The sequence below is a fragment of the Grampus griseus genome (genome assembly GCF_964374135.1).
Source record: "Grampus griseus genome assembly, chromosome: 6".
Taxonomy (NCBI): domain Eukaryota; kingdom Metazoa; phylum Chordata; class Mammalia; order Artiodactyla; family Delphinidae; genus Grampus; species Grampus griseus.
In genome coordinates, this window is record NC_139000.1 from 46977214 (window position 1) to 46999818 (window position 22605).

General features: G+C 38.5%; 1 protein-coding gene and 1 long non-coding RNA gene across 3 annotated transcripts in view; one reads left to right on the forward strand and one right to left on the reverse strand.

Moving 5' to 3' along the window:
• Window positions 1-22605, forward strand: part of LOC309824486 — a 129422-nt gene that overhangs the window by 82954 nt on the left and 23863 nt on the right. The window lies entirely within an intron of this gene.
• GDA (guanine deaminase) overlaps window positions 1-22605 on the reverse strand; it is a gene marked incomplete at both ends in the record, with an annotated part of 130029 nt that overhangs the window by 5337 nt on the left and 102087 nt on the right. Inside the window, 2 exons of the mRNA XM_082657418.1 lie at window positions 3216-3346; window positions 6487-6633. Coding sequence (XP_082513544.1) covers window positions 3216-3346; window positions 6487-6633 — 278 coding nt within the window. The remainder of the gene's footprint in view (window positions 1-3215; window positions 3347-6486; window positions 6634-22605) is intronic.

The following is a 22605-nucleotide window of genomic DNA, read 5'->3' on the forward strand; positions in this document are numbered from 1 at the left end:
ACAATAGCAAAGATAAAACTAAAAGCTGGTTCTTTGAGAAGATAAATGAAACTGATAAACCATTAGCCAAACTCAAGAAAAAAAGGGAGAAGACTCAAATCAACAGGATTAGAAATGAAAAAGCAGGAGTAACAACTGACACTGCAGAAATACAAAGGATCATGAGAGATTACTACAAGCAACTATATGCCAATAAAGTGGACAACCTGGAAGAAATGGACAATTTCTTAGAAAAGCACAACTTTCCGAGGCTGAACCAGGAATAAATAGAAAATATAAACAGACCAACCACAAGCACTGAAATTGCAGCTGTGGTTAAAAATCTGCCAACAAACAAAAGCCCAGGACCAGATGGCTTCACAGGCAAATTCTATCAAACATTTAGAGAAGAGCTAACACTCTTACTTCTCAAACTCTTCCAAAATATAGCAGAGGGAGGAACACTCCCAAACTCATTCTACGAGGCCACCAACACCCTGATGCAAAACCCGACAAATATCCCACAAAAAAAGAAACCTACAGGCCAATGTCACTGATGAATGCAGATGCAAAAATCCTCAACAAAATACTAGCAAACAGAATCCAGTAGCATATTAAAAGGATCACACACCATGATCAAGTGGAGTTTATCCCAGGAATGCAAGGATTCCTCAATATATGCAAATCAATCAGTGTGATACACCATATTAACAAATTGAAAGAGAAAAACCATATGATAATAGATGCAGAATAGGTTTTCAACAAAATTCAACACCCATTTGTGATAAAAACCCTCCAGAAAGTAGACATAGAGGGAACTTACCTCAACATAATAAAGGCCATATATGACAAACCCACAGCCAACATCATTCTCAATGGTGAAAAACTGAAACCATGTCCACTAAGATGAGGAACAAGACAAGGTTGCCCACTCTCACCACTCTTATTCAACATAGTTTTGGAAGTTTTAGCCACAGCAATCAGAGAAGAAAAAGAAATAAAAGGAATCCAAATCAGAACAGAAGAAGTAAAACTGTCACTGTTTGCAGATGACGTGATACTATCATAGAGAATCCTAAAGATGCCACCAGATAACTCCTAGAGCTAATCAATGAATTAGGATACAAAATTAATGCACAGAAATCTCTTGCATTCCTATACACTAATGATGAAAAATCTGAAAGTGAAATTAAGGAAACACTCCCGTTTACCATTGCAACAAAAAGAATAAAATATCTACGAATAAATCTACCTAAGGAGACAAAAGACCTGTATGCAGAAAACTATAACACACTGATGAAAGAAATTAAAGATGATACAAACAGATGGAGAGATATACCATGTTCCTGGATTGGAAGAATCAGCATTGTGAAAATGATTATACTACCCAAAGGAATCTACAGATTCAATGCAATCCCTATCAAACTACCAGTGGCATTTTTCACAGCACTAGAACAAAAAATTTCACAATTTGTATGGAAACACAAGAGACCCCGATAGCCAACGCAATCTTGAGAAAGAAAAACGGAGCTGGAGGAATCAGGCTCCCTGACTTCAGACTATATTACAAAGCTACAGTAATCAAGATAGTATGGTAGTGGCACAAAAACAGAAATACAGATTAATGGAACAGAACAGAAATCCCAGAGATAAATCAACATGCATATGGTCACCTTATCTCTGATAAAGGAGAATATACAATGGAGTAAAGACAGCCTCTTCAATAAGTGGTGCTGGGAAAACTGGACAGCTACATGTAAAAGAATGAAATTAGATCACTCCCTAACACCATACACAAAAATAAACTCAAAATGGATTAAAGACCTAAATATAAGGCCAGGCACTATAAATCTCTTAGAGGAAAACATAGGCAGAATACTCTATGACAAATCACAGCAAGATCCATTTTGACCCACCTCCTAGAGAAATGGAGATTAAAAATAATAAACAAATGGGACCTAATGAAACTTAAAAGCTTTTGCACAGCAAAGGAAACCATAACCAAGACGTAAAGACAGCCCTCACAGTGGGAGATATTTGCAAACAAAGCAACTGACAAAGGATTAATCTCCACAATATACAAGCAGCTCATGCAGTTCAATATCAGAAAAAACAACCCAATCCAAAAATGGGCAGAAGACCTAAATAGACATTTTTCCAAAGAAGATATACAGATTGCCAAGAAACATTTGAAAGGATACTCCACATCATTAATCATTAGAGAAATGCAAATCAAAACTACAATGTGGTATCACCTCACACCCGCTAGAATGGGCATCATCAAAAAATCTAGAAACAATAAATGGTGGAGAGGGTGTGGAGAATGGGAACCCTCTTGCACTGCTGATGGGAATGTAAATTGATACAGCCACTATGGAGAACAGTGTGGAGGTTCATTAAAAAACTAAAAATAGAACTACCATAAAACCCAGCAATCCCACTACTGGGCATATACCCTGAGAAAACCATAATTCAAAAAGAGTCATGTACCACAATGTTCACTGCAGCACTATTTAAAACAGCCAGGACAGGGTAGCAACCTACTTGTCCATCGACAGATGAATGGATAAAGAAGATGTGGCACATATATACAATGGAATATTATCAGCCATAAAAAGAAACGAAATTGAGTTATTAGTAGTGAGGTGGATGGACCTAGACTCTGCCATACAGAGTGAAGTAAGTCAGAAAGAGAAAAACAAATACCATATGCTAACACATATATATGGAATCTAAAAAAAAAAAACGGTTCTGAAGAACCTAGGGGCAGGACAGAAACAGAGACGCAGATGTAGAGAATGGACTTGAGGACACGGGGAGGGGGAGGGGTAAGATGAGACGAAGTGAGAGAGTGGCAGTGACTTGTGTACACTACCAGGCGTGGGATAGATAGGTAGTGGGAAGCAGCCACATAGCACAGGGAGATCAGCTTGTGCTTTGTGACCACCTAGAGGGGTGGGATAGGGAGGGTGGGAGGGAGACGCAAGAGGGAGGGGATATGGGGATATATGTATACGTATAGCTGATCCACTTTGTTATACAGCAGCGGCGAACACATCAGTGTAAAGCAATGATACTCGAATTAATATGTTAAAAAAAAAAGGATCTAGCTTCCCTTATAAGATTCTCCTGCATTCCAATAAATGTTTCAGTGTCTATTTTTTTTCTATAGGGAAGCTGTTGTGACTGACTAGTTCATGAAATCAATGCTTTTTGATCAACTTCCTTTTACGTACCTCAGAAATATCACCAACAAAATCCCCATAAAACAGGTCAATGGGAGAGTCAGATGCTTTGGGGTTGATCAGGAGGGCATCAAATTCCTTGCCCACTTCAAAGTTTCCAATCTGTCTATCCAGCCCCAGGGCTACAGGATGGAATAAATTAATAAACAGTTAGTATTTTTAGCCATTGGACCATGCAAATATCCCAATTTGCAAGGACAGAATCTGCCAGTGTGTCACTAGAAAAAAATTAGTATCTTAATAGTGAAGCATTCCAATAGGTCGCAAGACTTCGACTTACAGAAGGCAGAGTAAGCACAGGGAAAGCAAAATCTGAGAATAAAAAGAGTTCTCTTCAACACCATGATCGTAATTCTGATGTTGTCTCTCTGTTTCAGCTCTATCAGTTCCCTTCACAGTCCAACTGGTCTGTGGTTTCCATTCACCTCTCTAAGAAACATGATGATGGACATAATATCTTTCTCTTTCTCTCCTATTCTCCTTCCAACATTCCAGCTCCTTTCCTTGCCCTTTTTGTTTTTTTTGTTGTTGTTGTTGTTCTGTGAAATAGCTGACAAGGTCTATTTTTGTGGCAGTGAAATGAACTTCAAGTAAGTAAAAAATAATTATCTTTTTGCATATTTTTCAATGCAGGCATATCCATCCTAAGTTCCTTAGTTTAAATCCTTTGAATAGAAAAAATTCACTTCTGAAAATAAATAGATTTTCATAACTCAAGAGTCCCAGTGCTTTTGAAAGCAGACTAATTTCTCTGTAACGTTAAAGATTTTCTCGTTGCCAGAGAAGAATGGTTCTCTAAAATAGGGCATAGGTCAACAATGTCTATTGACTTGATCCATCTCCCAGCTAGAATTCTTACTCCGTGAATAGTGGATGTCGAGGAAGAACATCTCTCATTTTTATGGTTTAGTTTCAGAAGATGAGGGTAGTTGGTTTTCCTGGTCAATGAAGGTATTGAATTTAAAGCTCCTTAAAGCCAGAATCTGGATAGAGTAGCATGCATGAAAGAAAGGTCAGCTGGAGTGCAGCATTACTTACTTGAATTTTTACATGTATTTGCTGTATTCTGGCACTGTCAGAATACAGTCCTATGTGAAAATATTAGACACCATATTCCTGTTAGACAATACCCACTACGTTATATTTCTAGGTATGGATATCCAGAAGTCTTTTGGCAATGCTCTAAGCACAGATTTAGAAATCTTGCTTGTTCTTAAATGGTTATTTAAAGGGCAACTCTTTTATTCTCAGAAAAGAAAAAGATTTTTTTAAAGAGTTCTTAAAGAGGTGCAAACATAATTAGAAATGTTAAAAGTGGTCAGGTGACTTCCACTGATGGTGGGGGGAAGAACTGAATGTAATAGAAAATCACTGGAAATTTTCTCCTCCTCCATCGATTACACTCTACTTCGTTTTTCCCTTGACAAACAGCATGACAAACGTGAGTTTTTGATGACTGTATTCAACATAAAACTGTGTGTTTAATAGGCCAGATAACCAGGTTCATTTGCCAGGAATTGATGGTATTTTATATATATATATATATATATATATATATATATATATATATATATATATATATATATATATTAACTGGACTGTTTGTTAGAACCTGGGGAGTTCAGGTATGAACTAACCAAAAAAAACCACAACTACTGTCAATGAATTGTAAATTGATCTAAATTCACATTATTTCAGAGAGGCCTAGCTGGGCTGGTAAGCAACTCAAATGCATTTTAGGAAATGCAGTTTTACTGTCTTTGGAGCAAATGTTGGCTCTGTGAAGGTGATTTATGCACATCTTGATCTTGAGAGTGAATGTAAAGCGGGGAAGATGGCAACTTTAAACAGGGATGCATTCATCTCATTCACTCAGACTCTTGTAGAGACACAAGCTGAAAAGAAATTTCATAACAGCGGCCCAGAAAATAGATTTGAAAGCTATACGGTAAGGTAGAAATGATTTGGTAAGCACCCCATGCCGGCCTGGTCGCATACAGGATCCTGATGAAACAACTCACAGAGAGCCTAGAATAAAAAAAGCACTATTTAAATACAAGTAATTTACACCATGAAAATCAGATGGTAGGACAACTCAGATGTGAAAACGGGGGTGGGGTAGGGAGTGTCACACTTGTTTAAAGAACAGAACTTTTAAAACTTGGAACTTTAGAAAATGAAATCATAAGACTGGGGGAAATGCAAAGCGCATGACCTTTGCTTTCCTTCTTGAAATGTTCTTTATGGCATTCATCATAGCCCAGAACATTCAGAGAAGAGCCAGGAAGTTTCTCTTCCCAGGATACCCTGGCCTCCATCATACTTCATTTATAAGATCTAGGGTATATATCGTAAATATAAAAATATTAAAATATATTAAAAATATACGCCTGTCTTAAGATCTATGTTTTTCTCACTAACTACCTAAGGTTTCATGATATGTTTACCATCATCCATCCAGATTATACTATAATACTTAAAAGTGACAGAGAGCAATACAGTTACCACTTTCTATTTTTTCAGTAAAAATACAGTTACATGTGAGAACTGGGAAAAGGTGATGAACAATATTTGCATATCAGTCAACTATACTTCTCCATCTTTCTCCTTTGAAAGAGGCTTGGGTAATTAGTGTACTTAAGTATATAAACAAAATACATAGTCTAAGCCAGGATTTATACAGGAAGATATTGCAGTGGAAGGCGGTGGGTAACACCCTGCACTCTCGCATCAGATTTTCTGGATTCAAATCATGGCACACTGTAGCTTGACAGGTGTGTAAGCCTCACTCAGGTACCTTGTTGGTAAAATGGAATTAATAGTGGTTCTGAGGATTAAATAACAGCATCCATAAAGCATGTTGCATAGTGCCTATCACACGGTAAGGGCCCAATAAGTCTTGGCCATTATTGTTATTATTACTACTTAAGCCAATAGAGAGCATGTTACTTGACTCAGTGGAAAAAAACTGATTAAAGAACTCGTATGCATGTGACCAATGCAAGTATCCATTAAAACAATTAATATGATAATTGCATACTGAACATCTCTTCTGCCAAAAACAGGGAACTTGCTTAAAGAATGATGCCTCCACCACATGCTTGAACATGTACTTGCTAAGTTTTGGTTATATTATATGAGATGCAACAGTCATGAATATGGGGGTGCCTGCTGATGCCACTATCACGAGCCTTCACACTGCAGCAAAGGACACATTGGCATGGTGGTATGTACATCGTGTGAGAAATAAAATGCTCATTACCTTGGCTGCCTCCAAGAGTAGCTAGTCTGAAGACCTCTTTGAGGGTGAGGCTTTTCGCATTTATCTTATTAACTGAAAGCACGTTGGAAACCATCACTGCTCTTCTGATTGCATCAAGCATGGAAGATGAATAACCACCAGCCACATCTGTGGTAGATAAAATAAAGCCAAAACAGTAACTTTATGAGATAAATGGAATGTTAGGTATATAGGATTTTTCCTGTTTTTAATGACAGATATTCACTCTTTAATATACTTCAAAGAAAAGATCTTATCTATAAACACAGAATAGACACAGACTAACATTTAAAGGAGTTCAAAACCTGCAGTTAGTATCAAATGTATACTTGTATTAGTTTTCTAGGGCTGCTGCAACAAATTACCACAGATGTGGTAGTTTGAAACAGCAGAAATTCATTCTCACACAGTTTCGGAGGGCAGAAGTCTTAAAGTGTTGGCAGGGCCACCAACCCTACAAAGGCTCTAGGGAAGAATCTTTTCTAGTTTCGTCCATTTTCTGGCAACTCCTGGCGTTCCTCGGCTTGTGGCAGTATAACTCCAATGTCTGCCTCCATCTTCAAATGGCCTTCTTCCCTCTGTGTCTTTATGTACCTCTCATTGTCTCTCTTATAAGGACATTCGTTACTGGATTCACCTTAATTCAGAATGACTTCATCTTGAGATCCTTACCTTAATTACATGTGCAAAGACCTTTATTACAAATAAGGCTACACTTACATGTTCCTGGTAGACATCTCTTTTTTGGGGAGGTGGTAGGGCAAGCACAGTTCAACCCAGTACAATGCCCAAATGTTTAATAAAGCTAAGAGAAAAAACATCTCGGAATATTCCCTAAACTCAAATAAATAAAAATAATCTCACAGCTCTATGCTCTAAAAACTTGACCTATTTTAATTCTGATGAGAACTTTGAGAATTAAAAAGCTACTTTATATTTTTTTCAGGGAGAGCTTTTAGAATGACCTATATATTCTGGAAAATTGGTGTAATAAATGAGCAATGCTGATATAGACAGCTTTATATTTGTCCCTGGCATCATTAGATGAGGAATGAGATCTTTATAGTGATTTAAATAAGTCCCTAATCATAATTAAATTGAAATACTACCTTTGACAAGAATGAATATAGAAGTTATTTAATGAGTTTATATAAATGTCAAGTAAGTTTACATGTTTTATTAGAGGAAAAGTACATCTATAGCTTATAAAATACACTTTATATTTCAAGGGTTCCTTCTGTCATGTCTAGGAAGACATATATAATTGTTAGTGCCTATATATATTGCAAAGATAAAAAATAATAGCCTATTAAATAATAATCCTAGATTGCAGTTTAATTTTATGTTCAACTGCCTTACATGTCTTTAGATAAACTTACATGATTTTTTTTAAATCTTTTGTTTAGCCAGAATAGTATTGCCAGAAGATCATCCAGTTCCTTGACAACTTTTACTCATCGACTTAGTTAGTCCACTTTAATATACAGTAACCATCAATTAGCCTTTCATTTTATCATAGCATCAAACTAAGAAAACAAATACAATTTGGGAATAATGCACATTAAGCTTTGAAATATTTTGTCTACTGATTCTTTATTACCAGAACAAAGAAAGTGTTCAGTCTAAAAGAATAAAATGCTATCACTACATAATATGGAAATATGTAAAGATTGAATATATATTTCAAAATATGTGGGTGAAGAGTGGAAGGAAACAGAAAAACAAAAGCAATGCTCTTAGGATGGTGTGAAGATGGAAGATTTAAATACTTGCAGTTATAAAAACAGGTTTTATAAAATATGACAGAAAGTAGTCTTTTCCTCAGTATCTAACCAGAACTATCCATTTACAAAGAATAAGGATAGATTAGGAAATAATGCTATGTAATTTCCTGAGAAAATTTTGAGAGCCATCTTATGTTGCTGACTTACAAGATGACTTAATCATCCTTTATTCTTCTGGATGTTGTTAATGAAGTAGCTTCCAACATGGAACAATACTGGGCAGATGAAAGAATGAACCCTGGACCACACAAATGATGATATTTAGTCAGAACCATATGTGTAAGACTCAAGCTTTTCTTCGAAGAATTTCCAGCATGATACTAACTTCCCGATCCCTGCCCTGCCCAGTGAGCTAAGCCCGGGAGGCTTCTTCTTCCCTCCACAGCACATGTAATGTAGGTAGAATCCGCGCTTTATCTGTAACAAGAGGCAGAGTGATAGGCTGGAAAAAGAAACGGTGAACTTCCACATTTTACCGACCTGGTTTTAAACTGTGGATTTGGACTGGTTTTTGCTTTGTTGACCTTTGATTGTTACTCAGTACTTATGACCCTCAATTTTCTCAGAAAATAGAAATAACATCATTTATCTTAACAGTTGCTGAGAAAATCTAGTTAAATAATATAAGTGCTGGGGAATGAGGACCAAAGGGTAGAGACTGCATGAGAGAATGGTGGAGGGAAGAAAATGGGTGCTTTTTCTCAGAAAATCTGTTCCCTAACCCCATGCCACCTCTACTATCATGAAAAAGAGTGGCACTATCACTTCTTTGCCAGAGTCAAGATAAGGATATTATTTATTACAAGAAGCTAAGAAAACTGTATAAGAGTAAAAACTTGAGCAAGAGGGCAAGAGAAAAATAAAAGGAAGTAATTTTACATGTGTGTGTTCATCTTATGCGTTCATCCATTTACTGACAAATTTACTAAGCACCTTCTTTGTGCCTGATTTATTTAAGCACTCATAAATGAAAGTTACAGGTTCCACATGAGCTTACTATCTAGTGGAGGAGAAGGAAAAGAGACATAAACAAATATTAACTATAAACTGTGTTCAGTTAGTGATAAAGAAAATGGAGGTAGAACGCCCATTTATTTACTTATTGTCAAATAGGTAAATAAACAAATTTTATTAGCTAGAGTAATTTTTTTTCTTCAGCATCTTTATTGGAGTATAATTGCTATACAATGTTATATTCGTTTCTGCTGTACAACAAAGTAAATCAGCTATATGCACACACATATCCCCATATCCCCTCCCTCTTAAGCCTCCCTCCAACCCTCCTTATCCCACCCCTCTAGGTGGTCACAAAGCACCGAGCTGATCTCCCTGTGCTATGCAGTTGCTTCCCACTAGCTATCTATTTTACACTTGGTAGTGCATATATATCAATGCTACTCCCTCACTTTGTCCCAGCTTACCCTTCCCCCCCCCACAGGTCCTCAAGTCCATTCTCTACATCTGCATCTTTATTCCTGTCCTGCCCCTACCCTAGGTTCTTCAGAACCATTTTTTTTTTTTTAGATTCCATATATATGTGTTAGCATACGGTATTTGTTTTTCACTTTCTGACTTCACACTATATGACAGACTCTAGGTCCATCCACCTCACTACAAATAACTCAATTTCGTTTCTTTTTATGGCTGAGTAATATTCCATTGTATATATGTGCCACATCTTCTTTATCCATTCATCTGTCAACAGACACTTAGGTTGCTTCCATGTCCTGGCTATTGTAAATAGTGCTGCAATGAACATTGTGGTACATGACTCTTTTTGAATTATGGTTTTCTCAGGGTATATGCCCAATAGTGGGATTGCTGGGTCATACGGTAGATCTATTTTTAATTTTTTAAGGACCCCCTCATACTGTTCTCCATAGTGGCTGTATCAATTTACATTCCCACCAAAAGTGCAAGAGGGTTCCCTTTTCTCCACACCCTCTCCAGCATTTACTGTTTGTAGATTTTTTGATGATGACCATTCTGACTGGTGTGAGGTGATACATCATTGTGGTTTTGATTTGCATTTCTTTAATGATTAGTGATGTTGACCATCCTTTCATGTGTTTGTTGGCAATCTGTATATCTTCTTTGGAGAAATGTCTATTTAGGTCTTGTGCCCGTTTTTGGATTGAGTTGTATGGGTTTTTTTTTTTTTTTATATTGAGCTGCATGAGCGGCTTGTATATTTTGGAGATTAATCCCTTGTCAGTTGCTTTGTTTGCAAAAATTTTCTCCCATTCTCAGGGTTGCCTTTTCATCTTGTTTATGGTTTCATTTGCTGTACAAAAGCTTTTAAGTTTCATTAGGTCCCATTTGTTTGTTTTTGTTTTTATTTCCATTACTCTAGGAAGTAGGTCAAAAAGGATCTTGCTTTATGTCATAGCGTGTTCTGCCTGTGCTTTCCTCTAAGAGTTTTATACTTTCTGGCCTTACATTTAGGTCTTTCAGCCATTTTGAGTTTATTTTTCTGTATAGTGTTAGGAAGTATTCTAATTTCCTTCTTTTACATGTAGCTGTCCACTATTCCCAGCACCACTTATTGAAGAGACCGTCTTTTCTCCATTGTATATTCTTGCCTTCCATATCAAAGATAAGGTGACCACATGTGTGTGGATTTATCTTTCTATCGTGTTCCATTGATCTATATTTCTGTTTTTGTGCCAGTACCATACTGTCTTGATTACTGTAGCTTTCTACTATAGTCTGAAGACGGGGAGCCTGATTCCTCCAGCTCTGATTTGTTTCTCAAGATTGCTTTGGCTATTTGGGTATTTTGTGTTTCCATACAAATTGTGAAATTTTTTATTCTAGTTCTGTGAAAAATGCCATTGGTAATTTGATAGGGATTGCACTGAATCTGTAGATTGCTTTGGGTAGTAGAGTCATTTTCACAATATTGATTCTTGCAATCCAAGAACTTGGTATATCTCTCCATCTGTTTGAATCATCTTTAATTTCTTTCATCAGTGTCTTATAGTTTTCTGTACACAGGTCTTTTGTCTGCCTAGGTAGGTTTATTCCAAGGTATTTTATTCTTTTTGTTGCAATAGTAAATGGGAGTGTATTCTTAATTTCCTTTTCAGAGTTTTCATCATTAGTATATAGGAATGCAAGAGATTTCTGTGCATTAATTTTGTATCCTGCTACTTTACCAAATTCATTGATTAGCTCTAGTAGTTTTCTGGTAGCATCTTTAGGATTCTCTATGTATAGTATCATGTCATCTGCAAACAGTGACAGCTTTACACCTTCTTTTCTGATTTGGATTCCTTTTATTTCTTTTTCTTCTCTGATTGCTGTGTCTAAAACTTCCACAACTATGTTGAATAATAGTGGTGAGAGTGAGCAACCTTGTCTTGTTTCTGATCTTAGTGGAAATGGTTTCAGTTTTTCACCATTGAGGACGATGTTTGCTGTGGGTTTGTCATATATGGCCTTTATTATGTTGAGGAAAGTTCCCTATCTGTCTACTTTCTGGAGGGTTTTTATCATAAATGGGTGTTGAATTTTGTTGAAAGCTTTCTCTGCATCTATTGAGATGATCATATGTTTTTTCTCCTTAAATTTGTTAATATGGTGTATCACGTTGATTGATTTGCGTATATTGAAGAAACCTTGCAATTCTGGGATAAACCCCACTTGATCATGGTGTATGATCGTTTTAATGTGCTGCTGGATTCTGTTTGCTAGTATTTTGTTGAGGATTTTTGCATCTATGTTCATCAGTGATATTGGCCTGTAGTTTTCTTTCTTTGTGACATCTTTGTCTGGTATTGGTATCAGGGTGATGGTGGCCTTGTAGAATGAGTTTGGGAGTGTTCCTCCTTCTGGTATATTTTGGAAGAGTTTGAGAAGGATAGGTGTTGGCTCTTCTATAAATGTTTTATAGAATCTGCCTGTGAAGCCATCTGGTCCTGGGCTTTTGTTTGTTGGAAGATTTTTAATCACAGTTTCAATTTTAGTGCTTGCGATTGGTCTGTTTATATTTTCTATTTCTTCCTGGTTCAGTCTCTGAAAGTTGTGCTTTTCTAAGAAATTATCCATTTCCTCCAGGTTGTCCATTTTATTGGCATATAGTTCCTTGTAGTAATCTCTCATGATCCTTTGTATTTCTGCAGTGTCAGGTGTTACTTCTGCTTTTTTATTTCTAGTTTGTTGATTTGAGTCTTCTCCCTTTTTTTCTTGGTGAGTATGACTAATGGCTTATCAATTTTGTTTATCTTCTCAAAGAACCAGCTTTTGGTTTTATTGATCTTCGCTATTGTTTCCTTCTTTTTCATTTGTTTCTGATATGATCTTTATGATTTTTTTCCTTCTGCTAACTTTGGGTTTTCTTTTGTTCTTCTCTAATTGCTTTAGGTGTAAGGTTAGGTTGTCTGAGATATTTCTTGTCTCTTAAGGTAGGGATATATTGCTAAAAACTTCCCTCTTAGAACTGCTTTTGCTGCATCCCACAGGTTTTGGGTCGTCGTGTTTTCACTGTCATTTGTTTCTAGTTTTTTTTTTTTTTCCTCTTTGGTTTATTCAGTGATCACTTGGTTATTTCCTAGTGTAATGTTTAGCCTCCAGTGTTTGTATTTTTTACAGATTTTTTCCTGTAATTGATATCTAGTCTCATAGCATTGTGGTCAGAAAAGATACTTGATACGATTTCAATTTTCTTAAATTTACCAAGGCTAGATTTGCGACCCAGGATATGATCTATCCTGGAGAATGTTCCATGAGTGCTTGAGAAGAAAGTGTATTCTGTTGGATGGAATTTCCTATAAATATCAATTAAGACCATCTTATTTAATGTATCAATAAAAGCTTGTGTTTCCTTATTTATTTTCATTTTGGATGATCTGTCCATTGGTGAACGTGGGGTGTTAAAGTCCCCAACTATGTTTGTGTTACTGTTGATTTCCCCTTTTATGGCTGTTAGCATTTGCCTTAAGTATTGAGGTGCTCCTATGTTGGGTGCATAAATATTTACAATTGTTATATCTTCTTGGATTGATCTTTTGATCATTATATAGTGTTTTTCTTTTTCTCTTTTAATAGTCTTTATTTTGAAGTCTTTTTTGTCTGATAAGAGAATTGCTACTTCAGTTTTCTTTTGATTTCCATTTGCATGGAATATCTTTTTCCATCCCCTCATTTGCAGTGCGTATGTGTCCCTAGGTCTGAAGTGGGTCTCTTTGAGACAGCATATATATGGGTCTTGTTTTGGTATCCATTCAGCCAGTCTGTGTCTTTTGGTTGGAGCATTTAATCCATTTACGTTTATGGTAATTATCAATATGTATGTTCCTATTACCACTTTCTTAATTGTTTTTGTTTTTTGTTTTGTTTTGTTTTTGCGGTATGCGGGCCTCTCACTGTTGTGGCCTCTCCCGTTGCGGATCACAGGCTCCAATGCGCAGGCTCAGTGGCCATGGCTCACAGGCCCAGCTGCTCCACAGCATGTGGGATCTTCCCAGACTGGGGCACAAACCCGTGTCCCCTGCATTGGCAGGCAGACTCTCAGCCACTGCGCCACCAGGGAAGCCCTTGGGTTTGTTTTTGTGGGTCTTTTCCTTCTCTTGTGTTTCCTGCCTAGAAAAGTTCCTTTAGCATTTGTTGTAAAACTGGTTTAGTGGTGCTGAATTCTCTTAGCTTTTGCTTGTCTGTAAAGCTTTTAATTTCTCCATCAAATCTGAATGAGATCCTTTCTGGGAATATTGGTTGTAGGTTTTCCCCTTTCATCACTCTAAATATGTCCTACCACTCCCTTCTGGCTTGCAGAGTTTCTGCGGAAAAATCAGCTGTTAGGCTTATGGGATTCCCTTGTATATTATTTTTTGCTTTTCCCTTGCTGCTTTTAATATTTTTTCTTTGTATTTAATTTTTGATAGTTTGATTAATATGTGTCTTGGCATGTTTCTCCTTGTATTTATATTGTATGGGACTCTCTGCACTTCCTGGAGTTGACTATTTCTTTTCCCATATTAGGGAAGTTTTCAACTATAATCTTTTCATATATTTTCTCAGTCCCTTTCTTTTTCTCCTCTTTTTCTGGGACCCGTAGAATTCAAATGTTGGTGCATTTAGTGTTGTCCCAGATGTCTCTGAGACTGTCCACAATTCTTTTCATTCTTTTTTCTTTATTCTGCCCTGTGGTAGTTATTTCCACTCTTTTTACCTTCCAGGTCACTTATCCGTTTCTCTTCCTCAGTTATTCTGCTATTGATTCCTTCTAGAGAATTTTTAATTTCATTTATTGTGTTGTTCATCACAACACAATGTTTGTTTGTTCTTTAGTTCGTCTAGGTTCTTAAACGTTTCTTGTATTTTCTCCATTCTGTTTGCAAGATTTTGGATCATCTTTACTACCATTACTCTGAATTCTTTTTCAGGTAGACTGCCTGTTTCCTCTTCATTTGTTTGGTCTGGTGGGTTTCTGCTTTGCTTCTTCATCTTCTGCGTATTCCTCTGTCTTCTCATTTTGCTTAACTGTGTTTGGGGTCTCCTTTTTGCTGGCTGCAGGTTAGCAGTTCCTGGTTTTTTGGTGTCTGCCCGCACTTGGTAAGGTTGGTTCTGTTGGTTGTGTATGCTTCCTGGTGGAGGGGACTGGTGCCTGTGTTCCAGTCGATGAGGCTCCCTCTTGTCCTTCTAGTGGGCAGGACTGTGTCCGGTCGTGTGTTTTGGGGTGTCTGTGACCTTATTATGATCTTAGGCAACCTCTATGCTAATGGGTGGCGTTGTGTTCTTACTAGTTGGTTTGCATAGAGTGTCCAGCACTGGAGCTTGCTAGTTGTTGAGTGGAGCTGGGTCTTAACATTGAGACAGAGCTCTGGGAGAGCTCTCATCAATTGATATTACATGGAGCTGTGAGGCCTCTGGTGGTCCAGTGTGCTGAACTCAGCTCTCCCACCTCAGAGGCCCAGGCCTGATACCTGGCTGGAGCACCATGACCCTGTTAGGCACACGGCTCAGAAGAAAAGTGAGGGGAGGGAGGGAGGGAGAGGGAGAGGGAGAGGGAGGAGGGGGAGAGACAGAGAGAGAGGGAGGGAGGGAGGGAGGGGGGAGAGAGAGAGAGAGAGAGAAGAAGAGGAGAAGAAAAGAAAGTTATTAAAATAAAAATATATTAAAATTTAAAAAGTTTTAACGTAATAAAAAAGAGCAACCAAACCAATAAACAAATCCACCAGTGATAACAAGCACTAAAAATTATACTAAGATAAACATAAAAATCAGAAATTAGTCTGACTCATACAGCAAACCCCAAGTCTCCAGTTGCTCCCAAAGTCCACCGCCTCAGTTTTGGGATGATTTGCTGTCTATTCTGGCATTGCTCAGGTGCAGGGTACATCAAGTTGATGGTGGAGATTTAATCTGCTGCTCCTGAGGCTTCTGGGAGAGATCGCCCTTTCTCTTGTTTGTTTGCACAGCTCCTGAGGTTCAGGTTTGGATTTGGCCCCACGTCTGCATGTACGTCACCCTCTGGCATCTGTTCTTCACCCAGACAGGAGGGGGTTAAAGGAGCGGCTCATTGGGGGGCTCTGGCTCACTCAGGCCGGGGGGAGGGAGGGGTATGGAATGTGGGGCGAGCCTGTGGTGGCAGAAGCCAGCATGACGTTGCAACAGCCTGAGGCGCGCTATGCGTTCTCCCGGGGAAGTTGTCCCTGGATCACAGGAACCTGGCAGTGGCAGGCTGCACCGCCTCCCAGGAGGGGAGGTGTGGACAGTGACCTGTGCTTGCACACAGGCTTCCTGGTGTCTGCAGCAGCAGCCTTAGCATTTCATGTCCATCACTGGTGTCCATGCTGATAGCCGCAGCTTGCACCTATCTCTGGAGCTCATTTAGGGGGTGCTCTGCCTTCTGTGGGCAGACAGGGAAGGAATCCCCTCTCCTCACACACCCCAAAACAATCGTCTCTTGCCTCTTAGGCAGGTTCAGACATTTTCCCCGACGCCCTCCCGGCTTGCTGTGTCACACTAGCACTCTCAGGCTGTGTTCACACAGCCAACCCCAGTCCTCTCCCTGGGGTCTGACCTCCAAAGCCCAAGCCCCACCAGCCCCGGCGGGTGAGCAGACACTGGTGAGTGCCGGTCGGCATGGATCCTCTGTGCGGGAATCTCTCCGCTTTGCCCTCTGCACCCCTGTTGCTGCGCTCTCCTCCGTGGCTCCAAAGCTTCCCCCTGCCCACCCCCCCCATCTCCTCCAGTGAAGGGGCTTCCTAGTGTGTGGAAGCTCTTCCTCCTTCACAGCTCCCTCCCAGAGGTGCAGGTCCTGTCCCTATTCTTTTGTCTCTGGTTTTTCTTTTTTTTCTTTTGCCCTACCCAGGTACGTGGGGAGTTTCTTGCCTTTTGGGAAGTCTGGGGTCTTCTGCCAGCATTTAGTAGGTGCTCTGTAGGAGTTGTTCCACATGTAGGTGTATTTTTGATGTATTTGTGGGGAGCAAAGTGATCTCCACGTCTTACTCCTCCACCATCTTGAAGGTCCTCCAGAAAGCCCATTTAGACAGGATGGTCAGAGAAAACCTTGTTAAGTCAACGACATTTAAACCTGGACAAAAACGAGAACTCAGCCATGTTTAGAGAGACGTAAAGGGTATTCCAGGCTGAGGAACAGAAGGCACAAAGGTCTTTTGACAGAAGGGAGTGTGATTCATAGAGGGGATTAAAAGATAGCACTGTAGGGAGGAGAGAGTAGTGCGAGGTGAGGCTGGGAGATGGAGAGGTGTCACAGCATGCAGAACTTTGTGGCCTTGTAAAGAGGTTTGCATATTCAAAATCCCACTGAAGGTGATAATCAGGAAGGAGTCAAATGGTCGTATTTTCATTGCGATACTTTTTTTTTTTTTTTTGCTGTACGCGGGCCTCTCACTGTTGCGGCCTCTCCTGTTGTGGAGCACAGGCTCCGGACGTACAGGCTCAGCGGCCATGGCTCACGGGCCCAGCCGCTCCGCGGCATGTGGGATCCTCCCAGACCGGGGCACGAACCCATGTCCCCTGCATGGGCAGGCAGACTCTCAACCACTGCGCCACCAGGGAAGCCCTCATTGCGATACTTTTGAAGAGAGGAGACTGGATTAGAAGGCCCCAGGATGAATATGAGACTGATTAGGAAGCTAATGCAGGAGTTCAGGAGGTAATGGCAGCTTGCATCAGGTGGTGGTAGCTGATGAGGGAAAAGAGGATGGATTCAGGAGATATTAAGAAGTCATGAGGCTGGATATTGTACTGGCTTAAACATGGGGAAGAGGTGAGGGAGAAGGTCCCCAAAACAATGCCCAAGGTTTTACTTTGAGAAATTGAATTCTCTGAGAAGGAGAGGCATTTAAGAGAACCAGGCTTAAATGTGTTTGAGGGTGTAATGAAGTTTGGGGATTCTATGAGGAGGGGTCAAAGATAAAGGAGAAAGTAAGCAATTGAAAATACAGGTTTGGAATTCAAAGAGGAGTCTGGGCTGGATATAAAAATCTGAGTCATCTGCATATATGTAATCATGTAAAGCCATGATTGCAGATGATAACTCCTAAGAAGAAAGTGAAAAGAGGAGAGAGCCTAGGACTGAGCCTTGAGGAAAGCTTTTGAATAGCCAGGAAGAGAAGGGACCTTTAGCAAAGATGGAGAAGGGACCTTTAGCAAAGATGAAGAAGGGCAGGCAAGAGAGGAAGAAGAGAACCTAAAACAGTGTGGTTTCACTGAATCGAAGGTAAGATTGTTAGGACAAGGAGAAGTCCAGTGTGTTAAGGACAGACTGGTGTCCTTTGGAGTTGGCAGCAAAAGAGATCACAGTGGTAACAGCTCAGGGGAGAAAGGACAAGGTTCGTTACTATGGAGGGTGGTAAGAAGCCAGGCTGAAGTGGGTGGAGGAATGAAAGAGTGCCTAGGAAGTGGTAGCAGTGTGGGTACCCACTCATCGAAGAGGTTTTGCTGTGAAGGGGAACAGAGAGGTGGGGCAGGAGCCAGAAAAGGATGTCTAATTAAGAGAGAGGTTTTCTTCATGTCTTTGTTTAAAAGATCAGGAGATACTAGAGAATGTTTGTATCCTGAAGGAATGATCCAGTAGGGAGGAGATAACAATGATGCAGGAGAGTTAGTGACCAGTGGAATTAATTTATTGAGATCATGGGAGAGGAGAAAGTACAGAACACACCTCAGAGTATTTTAGTTTTTGCCTTAGATTTGAAGAGAATTTTTTTTCAGCTATAGCAAGGAAAAGAAGAGAAAATGGAAGCAGATGGAGGAAGGTATGTAAATTTGGTGGTGGGGAACATGTAGGTAGGGCTTCTGATTGTTTCTGTTTTCTCAAAGACTTATGAGATAAGGCCATTAGCTGGAAGTGAGGAGGGTATGATTTGGGATTAAGAGTTCAGGAAGAAATGAGATAAGTCTGTCTTGGAATATGGGGACATATTAGAGGAACATAATTGTCTATTTGGGTAGGGCCAAGGGCCACTTAGGATTTGAGAGCAACATTTAAAATGAAACCACTAGAAAATTTTTTTCCAGCAACATCCAGCTACTCAGCTGTAAACACTGAGAAGGGGAATAGTTGAGACAACTAAGGGGGTTGGGCTTTTCGAAAGTGAATACAAAGAAAACAAGAGGGACATGAGAAATGAGGAAGTTCCAAGGGAATGATTATAGCGAGTACTCTGGCATCTAAGATACTTAAATCAGGAAGGGAATAATGGATTGTGAAAAAGCATGCAAACATTGGATTGGAATCTGCAAGTTCATCAAAGAATGCTGCTTTGGGATTAAGTGAAGTAAGTTAGAAGGATAGGAATTTGTCCCTAGAAAGTGGAACCCTGGCTCCATATATGTTGTTTTGATGAATTTGTAGGTCTTGTTGATATAAAGTTGTTCCATTTTTTTTTTCAGGTTACTGTTTTTTTGGTAATTTGTTATGTCCTTTTTTTCCTGAGACAAAGAATTTTATACACTTATAATTTTGCTCCCACTTGCCAAATATATCTTCATCCTCTCAACCTTACACATAAACCACAACTTCTCAGTTTCTGTTAAGAAAATCAGAAAGTAGAATAATTTTTAGTACTTGGAAAGTTCTTCTTGCAGCCTGTATATTATTTTAAAATTTTATGATAAAATATTGAAGATGTTCAAATGAGGTAGGGAAAATACCAAAACAGAAGGACCTGACATGCAGTTTCAAAAATAGCATCATACATACACACTACTATATATAAAATAGATAACTAATAAGGACCTACTGTATAGCAAAGGGAACTCTACTCAATGCTCTAATAGCCTATATGGGAAAAGAATCTGAAAAAGTGGCTATATGTATATGTATAACTAATTCACTTTGCTGTGCACCTGAAACAAGCACAACATTGTAAATCAACTATACTCCAATAAAAATTTTTTTAAAAAAGCATCACATATTCCGGTCCCAGGAACCTCTGCCCAAACAGAGGGAAACACCTTCTTGATTTATGTTGCCATTTTGATTTATTTAAATGTTTTGTTGTTGTTGTTAAGACTTTGTTTTTAGAGCAGTTTAAGACTCATAATAGTCTGATAGTTTTTTAAAAACGATATTACTTTTAACATTGTGTGTATTCTCTCTTGAAATACATTGAGTTTTACTATCACTTTTTAAACTCCTTTACAGTTTTTTCTTGTTCCTGTTTTAAATGATTTTAGCCTTCCCTGACATCCTGTTGTACCATTACTCCTCTATACCATGACCCTTCATTTTGCCTCATCACTCATTGAATGATAAAGATTTTCAACTAATTTCTTCAAAGGGTTCATGGGGAGAATATTTTCCAAACCTTTGTACATCTGAGAATTTTGTTGCCTTCAAACATGAGGGAGAATGTGGTCCAGTATAATATTCTTGAATAACAACTACTTTGTCTCCAAACTCCTGTTCTTGATATTTTGTGGGCCAACAAAAACAACTGCAACCAAATTGGTTTTTGTTTTATTGATAACTGACTTTTCCCCCGCCTCAATGTTTTAGAACTTTTTTTCTTTTTCTTTATAATTCAAATATTTTGCCATAATGAGTTCAATTATGGTTTAGCCTAGAACAGGGTAAGTTCCTGCAATATGACTCTTGGTTCTTTCTTAACCTCAGAAAAGATTTATCCTTCAGAGCTCTTATTATTGCTTCTGTTCCATTAGTTCTGGAACCTTGGTCAGGAAAATCCCATGTGCTGGTGCTGTGCTCTCTGCCCTCCATGTGGATCATGCTCAAACACCCCCTTTGATCTTTGGTCAACTTTGTTTTCCACACCACTGATTTAATTTTCTGCAACAATAATTCTACATCTCATAGCTTTCTATATGGCTTGTTTCTTGCTTTTTAACTGAAGGATAATTAAGATATCATAAAATGCACAGAACTTGTGTTCAGTTTGATGCATGTTAACAATTGTATATAGGCATTTAACTACCTTTCAAGAAAACAAGATATTAAACATTTCTATCACTCCAGCAAGGTCCCTTATGGCCCTTTCCAGTCAATTCCCCTCCCCACACCCACCCCCAAGCCTTGGCAACCACTTTCTGATTTCTGTCATTGTAGGTTAGCTCTGTTGATCCCTGGATTTCATACGAAGGGAACAAACCATACAGTTGTGTGCTCTTTTGTGCCTGGCTTTTTTCACTTAACAAAATTAATTTTAAATTAATTAATTTAAAAAAGTATTTTATTGAAGTATAGTTGATTTACAATGTGTTAATTTCTGCTATACAGCAAAGTAATTCAGTTTACATATATATATATTGTTTTTCATATTCTTTTCTATTATGGTTTATCACAGAATATTGAATAGAGTTCCCTGTGCTATACACTACAACCTTGTTGTTTATCCATTCTAAATGTAATAGTTTGCATCTACTAACCCCAAACTCCCAGTCCATCCCTCTCCCTCCCACCCTCCTCAGCAACCACAGGTCTGTTCTCTATGTCTGTGAGTCTATTTCTGTTTTGTAGATAGGTTCATTTGTATCATATTTTAGATTCCACACATAAATGATATCATATAGTATTTGTCTTTCTCCTTCTGACTTACTTCACTTGGTATGATAATCTCTAGATAATACCAAATGGCATTATTTCAGTCTTTTTTATGGCTGAATTGTATTCCATTGTATATATGTACCACATCTTCTTTATCCATTCATCTGTCGATAGACTTTTAGATTGCTTACATGTCTTGGCTATTGTGAATAGTGCTGCTATGAACATAGGGGTGCATGTATCTTTTCGAATTATAGTTTTACCTGGATATATGCCCAGGAGTGGGACTGCTGGATCATATGGCAACTCTATTTTTAGTTTTTTGAGAAACCTCCATACTGTTCTCCATAGTGGCTGCACTTTACATCCCTACCAATAGTGAAGGAAGGTTGCCTTTTCTCCACACCCTCTCCAGCATTTGTTGTTTGTATATTTTCTGATGACGCCCATTCTAACTGGTGTGAGGTGCTACCTCATTGTAGTTTTGATTTGCATTTCTCTAATAATTAGTGATGTTGAGTATCTTTTCATGTGCCTGTTGGTCATCTTTATGTCTTCTTTGGAGAAATGTCTATTAAGGTCTTCTGCCCATATTTTGATTGGGCTGTTTGTTTTTGTGTGTGTGTTGTTGAGTTGTATGAGCTGTTTATATATTTTGGAAATTAAGCCCTTGTTGGTAGCATCATTTGCAAATGTTTTCTCCCAGTCCATATGTTGTCTTTTCATTGTGTTGATGGTTTCGATTGCTGTACAAAAGCTTGTAAGTTTGATTAGGTCCCATTTATTTTTACTTTTATTTTTATTTTATTCCTATTGCCTTGCTTTTATTTTTATTGGCCTTGTTTTTATTTCTATTAATATTTGCTTTCTATTTCTATTGACTGACCTAAGAAAACATTGGTGCAACTTATGTCAGAGAATGTTTTGCCTATGTTCTCTTCTAGAAGTTTTATGGTGTCATGTTTCATATTTAAGTCTTTAAGCCATTTTGAGTTTATTTTTGTGTATGGTGTAAGGGTGTGTTCTAACTTCATTGGGTTACATGTAGCTGTCCAACTTTCCCAATACTACTTGGTGAAGTATATTCTTGCCCCCTCTGTCAAAGATTAATTGACTGCAGGTGTGTGGGTTTATTTCTGTGCTTTCTTTTCTGTTCCATTGATACATATGTCTGTTTTTGTGCCAATACCATGCTGTTTTGATTACTATAACTTTGTAGTATTGTCTGGAGTCTGGGAGGGTTATGCCTCCTCTTTTGTTCTTCTTCCTCAGAATTGTTTGGCAGTTCTGGGTCTTTTATGGTTCCATATAAATTTTAGGATTATTTGTTTTAGTTATGTG